At 46.9% G+C, this 10344-nt stretch overlaps 1 protein-coding gene across 3 annotated transcripts in view; it reads left to right on the top strand.

Moving 5' to 3' along the window:
* The window catches only part of LAMP5 (lysosomal associated membrane protein family member 5), a 39965-nt gene extending 36594 nt beyond the window's left edge, over positions 1–3371 (top strand). For all 3 annotated transcript variants that reach the window (XM_063441503.1, XM_063441504.1, XM_063441502.1), the window contains one exon: positions 2786–3371. In XM_063441503.1, coding sequence (XP_063297573.1) covers positions 2786–2964 — 179 coding nt within the window. In that variant the 3' untranslated portion in view covers positions 2965–3371. The remainder of the gene's footprint in view (positions 1–2785) is intronic.
* The last annotated feature ends 6973 nt before the right edge of the window (positions 3372–10344 follow it).

Consider the following 10344-nt stretch of genomic DNA (forward strand, 5'->3'; position numbering starts at 1 on the left):
GTGTTTTACTTTTATTTTTGGGTACAGGAGGTGTTTAGGATTGTTGAGTTAAGAGTTAGAGTTGGGTTACATTTAGTATTAAGTACATAGGATGCTTAATGTTTAAATTAGTCAAGCCTGGGATTAAGGTAAAGTTTTTTCAGGTTTAGGTTTAAATTTGGGACTAATGGAAGGGTTTGTTTTTATGTTTTTGGAGTGGTTAAATTGAGGGTTAGGGGAAAATTAGGTGATTATCGTAAAGGTATGTGATGTACCCCCCATGATTGATATTAGAGCTGCAGGAGCTGTTATACAGAGTGCATCACTCAGGGCTGTCCCTGCTCCTTCTGCAAGGCATTTCCTGTGTGAGAGGCTGCCAGTGGGCAGATGGGAAGTCATCCCTTCCACTTCCTGTCCAGCCTCACACACAGACACTGGAGGAGGTGGGCCAGCACTGGGTTTTACGCCCTCTATAAGTATTCCTGCAGCTCTGCTATCAAGCATAGGAGACTGAATGGACTCTGGCCAAGGCTCCTGGTATTTAAATCTCCTAAACAGCCTACTTGAGCTTCACAAATTCACATTATGAGTGTTTAAAACAGGTGACCCGTACAAGAGATGTGCATGGGGGCAGGTGCCTACTCTCCCTTCTCCTGGTCCACTTTGTATTATAATGCAGTAAACATTACAAGGAAAAAAATAACTACCATCCACACTCGTCATTGGTTGTGAACACTGTTCCATTAAATATATTAATCTGTGATGTTACTAGGGGCCTTCAATGACATCAAAATATATCACAGGCTTCAAACTTCAGGAAAAGCTGTACTAAATTCGAGGAATCAGGAGCTTAATACTACTAAATGCTAAATTATGCATTTAGGACATGCACAGCAAAACATGATAGACAAGCTTTTAATTCTTCATGCAATCATTTAAATCCACATACTTGGAAACATATCATTAAATTGATACCGATAGGCATAAATATCACTAAAATTATTAAGGGATTCACCCATATTTAGGGTATGGCCAAGGTTATATAACAGGTTTTGCAATAGACAAGAAATAGAAAAACTAAATTTCTAATCAGGCGATCAGCGAGGCAAATTAAATGATTAAAATGGTTCCGGGTTCAGATACTTTACAAGCAGTCTCAAGACAGTTATCAGAGTCATGGCTACTTTTTGCAGTGTACAGACAGGAACTTAAAGGGCAACTGTTACCTCCAAACTTTTTCCAATATAATAGTATATTTTCTTTAATTATTGAAAGGAAATGTACTTTTTTTAAAGGAATTATATGTAAAAGAATATGAAACACCCATCCCTACCGTTCATATATGGCAGGATCCTTCAGCGATATACATGTACCTTGGGTCAGATGAAAGGATTGTAATAATAAAAAAATGTTCAGGTGACAGTTCTCTTTTAAAGGGACACTCCACTGGCCAAATATTTTTTTAAAATAACTATTCAATGAAAACATGATACATTTAATTATGCATTTTTTTCATTAAGGGCATATGTAAAAACAAGTTGCAAAAACTGCAGTTCTCTTGTCCGCAATCTTTTCAAACCCTTCCCTTCTAACTCCGCCCCAAATGTTGTGTCTGTCCAATCAGAGACTTCCCAATGCAGCTCAATGAGAAGTCTTTGCAAAGCAGGTGCTCTGAGCAATTGCTGTCTCTTGAGTTTAGCTCCACTGAGCTAACCAAACCAGTAAGTATCAGGACCTGTCGTCTGTTTGAAATCCAGGGGGTGTAACAGGATAATTTATAAGTGGCAATTTCTGTTGATATCTCCACTTTTTGCAAAATAAAAAAGGACACTCTTCACGCATAAAGCCCTTCAGCAAGTTGAAGTGTTTTGAGGGTCTGGAGTGTTCCTTTAACTGATATTGAACAGATTTGTGTTGCCCTTATTGTCTTCCATCTCATCTCACAAATCTGGTTTGTACTTAAAAAGCCTCATTCTCATTCTACAGCAGCACAGAGCCCCACCCTGACAATGAAGGGGTTCCTCCTATCAGTAGCCTTTAGTTTTGGTCTACGAAGCCTATCATGTCCCATGACATATCCTGTCAATCAGGGGTTTATGGAATATGTAGTTTAACCACAGTAGTAGGTACACAAATTTTTACACATAGTTAATGGGATGTAAACTATAAACCCGAATTTAACTTTTGCTAACACGGTTTATGACATAATCTTGAGACTGATTTACCAAGAAAGATTACTGACATATGGCATTTGTTCCTTTAAGCATATTCAAATTGGACATTATGGGTGTAGTGGACATGTGTATTTCTTGTGTTATTTTGTTAATTTAATTGTATTGAGTATCTGCTCAGTGCGGCCAATAAGAGATCCGTGGGAGCTGAGCTGATGACATGACCTCACCTATACAACCATTTGCTGTCCTCTTATAAAGCAATTGGATGTGGGGTGCTGTGATGAGTACATAGGCCTCGATTTAATACGCTTTCCAAATGATTCTATGGTGACACTCCAATAGAGGCCCCTTACATCTTGTAAAGGTAAAGGAACAGGGTTTGCTACAGAAAACTGCAAGACCGGTTTCTTTTTATATTTAAATATGAATACAAATATGGCATGGACATGAAGCCAAAATCTCAAATGCACTTAAATTGTGTTGGAGTCTTTTCTAATGTTGTATGTTTGCAATCTCTGTAAAGTGTCTCCTTAAATTTATAAAAGTGTTACAAAAAAAAAAAAGAAAATGATGTAAAAGAAGGAGAAAATATTTGCAACAATGTACATTCTGATTTTATTCTGTAATTCCAGATTACAAATGCCAAACAGATCAAAGAAAACAGCTGGAGGAAATGTTGCCCCTTATTCTGGGTATAACCTTGGGACTGGCTATCGTAATTATCCTCGCTGTGTATCACATTCATCACAAGATGACAGCCAACCAAGTTCAAATTCCTCGGGACAGATCTCTGTATAAACACATGGGATAAACAGACTGATTACATGCAGGGCACATTAAATCATCAGGTAGATAAAACTAATGCACTTTCCCTATCATCACGTCCGCTTCTCTGCCCATAATCTGTGTATCAGAAAGTATTTGTCCCAGCCAGCATTTGAGGGCATTTACACATCAATGCTATTATTGTGCTTTAAACCATAGTGTAGTTGCTGAGCTCAATCCCTGTGCTACAAAACACAATCTTTAAGTCTTTGGACTCCAGTATTTTACTTTTACTGATTTTAAAGAGAAATTATGTAATAAAGCACAATTATTATCCTGGATGTTTGGAAAAATAACGACAAAAAATTATATATAACAAAAACGCACATTAGCAGTTGTTGACTTTTCATGTATGACATAGAACCTATGCATGTGTAATATTTATATTACGATAAAAAGATATTCAAAGAATATTATATTATAATGTTAGGATTTAGTAACTATTTTATAAGGACAATTTAAAACATCCATATTGTCAACAATTTTTTCTACAATATGTAGGTACCGACTTAGCTAGGATATAAGTGTTAATTATTGCAGAATAAAATGAGCAGCTCTTTAATGATAGGGTAACCAATATTTTGGAAATGGAAGTTGTTCCATTCAGAATAGCCAAGCATGCTGCATGATTTATTATAGTGTAATCCTGTACATTATCGACACAGTTTGAAATATGAAAATCTGATTACTATGCACACCTCTCCCTTTATAAATGGTACTTGAATAAAGTTGAAGAACTGGATCTGACAAATAAAATAAATGAATTTTAATTATAACGTCTGCGTCCGACATATTCAGTGTCAAGTTATTTTGTTTTCTCTTTTTTAATAAGACATTTGCTCTTTACATGTATACCTGCACATATTTGTTCTCAGAGCTGTAGGAAAATGACTGAGTACCCACTTGTGACAAACGCCACTGGGGATGTGGGTCTGCCAGCGGAGACCGTTACCTAGACCGGGGATCAAGCCAGCAGCTACAGTGACCGCAGCTGGGCTGGATCATGGAAGGGCTTGTTCACGCAGGCAGGCATCGACCTCCCAGCCCCCACCTCCATCTCTCTGCAGGTACCAACTCCTTTGCCCATACTCCGACTCCCAGACAGGTATTGGCCCCACTGCCCATGCCTCCCTCATCCAGTAAGGTATTGACCCTCTGCCCTTGCTCTGTTTTCAAGGTAGGTAGTGACCCCTCTGCCCATTCCTCAGTCTCCCAGTCAGGAATTGACCCGCGCCTCCCAGTCATGTATTGACCCCCCTGCCCATGCTCCATCTCCAAGGCAGGTATGGATACCTCTGCCTGTCCTATTTCTCCCATGCAGGTATTGGCCCCTCTGCATATCCTGTTTCCTACTTCTACTTTTACAAAGGCAGTTGTGGCTCTTAAGACATTTGATCTTTACATGTATATTGGCACGTATTTGTCCTCAGCAATGTAGGAAAATGCCTAAATACATACTTGTGATTAAATGCCACCAAGGGATGTGGGTCTGCCAGCAGATATTGTTATCAAGACCAGGGGTTAAGTCAGCCGCAACAGTGACCACAGTTGGCCTGGCTTCCAGAAGGGCTTGTTCTCCCAGGCAGTCCTTCTGCCCATACCTCCATCTCCCTGGCAGATATCGACCCCTCTGCCTGGGCTCTGTCTCTTAGGCAGGTATTGACCCCTCTGATTGTGCACCATCTCCCAGGTAGGTATTGACCCCTCTGCCCGTGCTCCTTACCTCAGGTAGGTATTGACCCCTCAGCCCGTGCTCCTTCTCTCAGGCAGGTATTGACCCCTCTGCCCAGGCTCCATCGCCCAGGCAGGTATTGACCCCTCTATCCATGTTCCATCTCCCAGGCAGGTATTGACCCCTCTGCCCGTGCTCCATCTCTCAGGCAGGTATGGACCCCTCTGCCTGTGCTCCTTCTCTCAAGCAGGTATTGACCCCTCTGCCCATGTTCCTTCACTCAAGCATGTATGGACCCCTCTGCCCGTGCTCTTTTTCCATGGCAAATATTGGCCCCTCTGCCCCTGCTCAATCTCCCAGGCAGGTATTGATGCCTCTGCCTGTGCTCCATCTCCCAGGCAGGTGTTGACCCCTCTGCCCATGCTCCATCTCTCAGGCAGGTATTGACCCCTCTGCCCGTGCTCCATCTCTCAGGCAGGTATGGACCCCACTGCCTGTGCTCCATCTCCCAGGCAGGTATTGACCCCTCTTCCCGTGCTCCATCTCCCAGGCAGCTATTGACCCCTTTGCCCATGCTCCTTCTCTCAGGCAGGTATGGACCCCTCTGCCCGTGCTCCTTCTCTCAGGCAGGTATTGACCCTTCTGCCTGTGCTCCATCTCTCAGGCAGGTATTGACCTCTCTGCCCATGCTCCTTACCTCAGGTAGGTATTGACCCCTCTGACTGTTCTCCAACTCCCAGGCAGGTATTGACCCCTCTGCCCGTGCACCTTCTCTCAGGCAGGTATTGACTCCTCTGCCCATGCTCCATCTCCCAGGCAGATATTGACCCCACTGCCCGTGCTCCATCTCCCAGGCAGGTGTTGACCCCTCTGCCCATGCTTCATCTCCCAGGCAGGTATTAACCCCTCTGCCTGTGTTCCATCTCTCAGGCAGGTATTGACCCCTCTGCCTGGGCTCCTTCTCTCAGGCAGGTATTGACCCCTCTGCCTGGGCTCCTTCTCTCAGGCAGGTATGGACCCCTCTGCCCGTGCTCCTTCTCCCTGGCAAATATTGGCCCCTCTGCCCGTGCTCAATCTCCCAGGCAGGTATTGACCCCTCTGCCTGTGCTCCATCGCTCAGGCAGGTATTGACCCCTCTGCCCATGTCCCTTCTCTCAGGCAGGTATTGACCCCTCTGCCTGTGCTTCATCTCTCAGGCAGGTATTGATCCCTCTGCCCGCGATCCCTCTCCCAGGCAGCTATTGACCCCTCTGCCCATGCGCCTTCTCTCAGGTAGGTATGGACCCCGATGCCCGTGCTCCTTCTCTCAGGCAGGTATTGACCCTTCTGTCTGTGCTCCATCTCTCAGGTAGGTATTGACCTCTCTGCCCGTGCTCCTTACCTCAGGTAGGTATTGACCCCTCTGACTGTTCTCCAACTCCCAGGCAGGTATTGACCCCTCTGCCCGTGCACCTTCTCTCAGGCAGGTATTGACCCCTCTGCCCGTGCTCCATCTCCCAGGCAGATATTGACCCCACTGCCCGTGCTCCATCTCCCAGGCAGGTGTTGACCCCTCTGCCCATGCTTCATCTCCCAGGCAGGTACTAACCCCTCTGCCTGTGTTCCATCTCTCAGGCAGGTATTGACCCCTCTGCCTGTGCTCCTTCTCTCAGGCAGGTATGGACCCCTCTGCCTGTGCTCCTTCTCCCTGGCAAATATTGGCCCCTCTGCCCGTGCTCAATCTCCCAGGCAGGTATTGACCCCTCTGCCTGTGCTCCATCGCTCAGGCAGGTATTGACCCCTCTGCCCATGTCCCTTCTCTCAGGCAGGTATTGACCCCTCTGCCTGTGCTTCATCTCTCAGGCAGGTATTGATCCCTCTGCCCGCGATCCCTCTCCCAGGCAACTATTGACCCCTCTGCCCATGCGCCTTCTCTCAGGCAGGTATGGACCCCTCTGCCCGTGCTCCTTCTCTCAGGCAGGTATTGACCCCTCTGCCCATGCTCCATCTCCCAGGCAGATATTGACGCCACTGCCCGTGCTCCATCTCCCAGGCAGGTGTTGACCCCTCTGCCCATGCTTCATCTCCCAGGCAGGTATTAACCCTTCTGCCTGTGTTCCATCTCTCAGGCAGGTATTGACCCCTCTGCCTGTGCTCCTTCTCTCAGGCAGGTATGGACCCCTCTGCCCGTGCTCCTTCTCCCTGGCAGGTATGGACCCCTCTGCCCGTGCTCCTTCTCCCTGGCAAATATTGGCCCCTCTGCCCGTGCTCAATCTCTCAGGCAGGCATTGACCCCTCTGCCCGTTCTCCATCTCTCAGGCAGGGTTGCTATGTGTGTGTTGGCATGCGGGTTGTCTCGACCCAGTCGGGTCTGATCAGGAGACCTCCAGAATGGGTTGGTAGTGAATGCCTCCACCTATTGTCTAGCTTGCCAGGGTGCAGGGTGTGTGGGGTTGAGTGATACATCCTGTGCGGCCAATTATTTCCGACCCGGGGGGGGGGGGGGGGGGTGTCTTTAGCGTGCTCGGGCTTGAGCCGTTGGTAAAAGAGGTGAGGGTATAAATTGGAGTAACTTGCGTGTAACAGATTCATTTACATTTACACGATTCATGTGACTTCCTCCTTTCCCTTGTTTCTTCGTGGGATGAATGGGACAGTCCTGCCATGGTCCCAAGTGTGTAGTATTGGTTGAGTAGAAGGGGACATAGCCCCCTGTGCAATGCCCAGCGACTGAAGGAAAGATGATGCCTCCGATACCGAGGTGAGTTTCAGGATGGTATTGTCCCGGGTGACTGCTAAGGCCCCTAGGCAGGAGCCATCTGTAATCCACTTTCACTGTGCGGAGGAGGGTGGTAATTGGCGTCAGCTTTTTTCTCCATAGTAGTGTGTTACGGGTAATGTCCTGAAAAAAGGTAAGCTGGGAAGATTCAAATGTGTATGGGGTCTTGTCCCGTACTGCTGCTAGTAAGCGGCGCTTTTCCAGTAGAGTGGCATCTCTTGGGGCTGTTATGGGTGCCTGCTTGGCTTTGTTGATTTGGAATTGTCCGTCAAATTCCATCTTTTTGGCTTGCGTGTGTGGCAGGAGTTCAGCAGTGAGTCTTCTTAAGTAGTGCGGTAGTTCGGTTGTGCCGACGGTGTCTGGGCTTCCCCTGATTTTTATAGTTTTCTGTCTGCTCCGGTCCTCTATGGTGTCCAGTTTTGTTTGGACTGCTGTGTTTGCAGATTGCAGTTGGCGGAGGGTGTCCCCCATGTCCTTCACCTCCCGGTGTAAGTCCATGATGTTGTCTTCTGCGGCCTGGACTCTCGTGGTCACAGCTTGTATCTCTGTGCGGGCCTTGTTTAAGTCTGCTTCATACATTTGCTTCACCTCTTGTAAGAGCTGCCTGATGTCCCGCTTTGTGGCCGGGGCCATGTCATCACCCTCACCTTGTGAAGGGTGTTGTGATTAGGGTTGTTGATGTTCCCCCTGGTCCTCCGGGCTCATCGCTGAGCAGTTAGAGCCCGTCTCCGGGTCGGGCTCTGTTGCCATTTTGTGGCTCATGGGTCGCTGGAGCAGAGTCCCGATGTCTCGGGTGTCTTTGGGTGCTCCCGCTGGCTGTTTTGGGGTTTTGCGTCCCATTTCTTCGTCGAGAGGTAACGACTGCTTGTTTGTGGGCGGTGTCTGGTACCCGAGGCCTTGGAGCAGCTGCAAGGTTAGCCATGAGGCCTCTGTTGGTGATGGGGCAAGGTAGGCCCGACTTTTGCCGCGGGTTTTTCTGCCCTTTTGGGCAAATAAGAAGGGCATCAGCGGGCGTCCCCTTTTGTCTGGGAGGTTTGGGTGTTGTTCCCGCTTGACTGGGACATAGTGTGGCCCTGGATGGCTTTAGATTTGCCGATGACCCAGGGGAGCTCTGAGAGATGGCGTCCATGCGGTTCGGTGGTTAAGCTCCGCCCCCGTATTTGTCTTTTTTTAATCCCCAATTTCCAGCATTGCAGAAATAGCAATCATGCTTACTCATGATTACTTTAAAAGAAGAAAAACTACCACAACAAGAGGACATAGTCTTAAATTAGAGGGACAAAGGTTTAAAAATAATATCAGGAAGTATTACTTTACTGAGAGGGTAGTGGATGCATGGAATAGCCTTCCAGCTGAAGTGGTAGAGGTTAACACAGTAAAGGAGTTTAAGCATGCGTGGGATAGGCATAAGGCTATCCTAACTATAAGATAAGGCCAGGGACTAATGAAAGTATTTAGAAAACTGGGCAGACTAGATGGGCCGAATGGTTCTTATCTGCCGTCACATTCTATGTTTCTATGTTTCTCATCAACTAAAATATGTGCTACAGAGTAAACAAACTATGCATGTGAATCCAGGAGCTTCTTTAATCGTCATCTTGAAATTTGAACATGATAGAGAGGTAAATCAGATATAAACAAGAGTGCCATTAGTCCAGTGTGCCCAGTAAGTGTGTCATTAGCCCAGAGTGTCCAGTAAGTGTGGCATTCGCCCAGAGTGTCCAGTAGGTGTGCCATTAGCCTAGACTGCCCAATGTGTGGCATTAGCCCAGAGTGCCCAGTAAGTGTGTCATTAGCCCAGAGTGTCCGGTAAGTGTGCCATTAGCCCAGAGTGTCCGGTAAGTGTGCCATTAGCCCAGAGTGCCCAGTTAGTGTGCCATTAGCCCAGAGTGTCCAGTAGGTGTGCCATTAGCCCAGTGTGCACAGTACATGTGCCATTAGCCCAGAGTGCCCAGTAAGAGTGCCATTAGCCCAGCTATCCAGTAAGTGGGCCATTAGCCCAGAGTGCCCAGTAAGTGTGTCATTAGCCCAGAGTGCCCAGTAAGTGTGCCATTAGCCCAGAGTGTCCAGTAGGTGTGCCATTAGCCCAGTGTGCACAGTACGTGTGCCATTATCCCAGAGTGCCCAGTAAGAGTGCCATTAGCCCAGCTATCCAGTAAGTGGGCCATTAGCCCAGAGTGCCCACTAAGTGTGCCATTAGCCCAGAGTGTCCAGTAAGTGTGCCATTAACCCATGGTGTCCAGTAAGTGTGCCATTAGCACAGTGTGTTGTGATTATCTTGATTCCAAGGCTCAAGCTTATAGGTGTCATATAATGATATCCTATATTAAAATTGGATAACTTGGAATCAGGAAGCGTCCAGTAAGTGTGCCATAACCTCAGTCATCCAGTAAGAGTGCCATTAGCCCAGTGTATGGCACACCTATAATTTTAATTGTGCCATTTGCCCAGTAAGTGTGCTGTTAGTCCAAGGTATCTAGTAAGCGTGTCATTTTTCCAGGTATCCAGTAAGTGTGCCATTAGCCCTGTGTGTACAGTAAGTGTGCCATTACCTCAGTGTGTCCAGTGTACAGTAAGTGTGCCATTAGCAAAGTGTGTCCAGTAAGTGTGCCATTAGGCCAGTATACACAGCAAGTGTGCCATTAAACCAGTATACCCAGTAAGTGTACCATTAGCACTCTGTGCCCAGTAAGTGTGCCATTAGCCAAGTGTGCACAGTACATGTGCCATTAGCCCATGGTGTCTAGTAAGTGTACAATTAGGCCAATGTGCTTAGTTAGTGTGCCAACAGCCCAGTGTTCCCAGTAAGAGTGCCAACAACCCAGTGTGTCCAGTAAATGTGTCAGTGTGCCTAGTAAGTGTGCTATTAGCCAGTGTGCCATTGGCCCAGTGTGTCCAGTTAGTGTGCCATTTTTCCAGGTATCCAGTGTGCCATT

Source organism: Pelobates fuscus, chromosome 2 (genome assembly GCF_036172605.1).
Source record: "Pelobates fuscus isolate aPelFus1 chromosome 2, aPelFus1.pri, whole genome shotgun sequence".
NCBI classification, from domain to species: domain Eukaryota; kingdom Metazoa; phylum Chordata; class Amphibia; order Anura; family Pelobatidae; genus Pelobates; species Pelobates fuscus.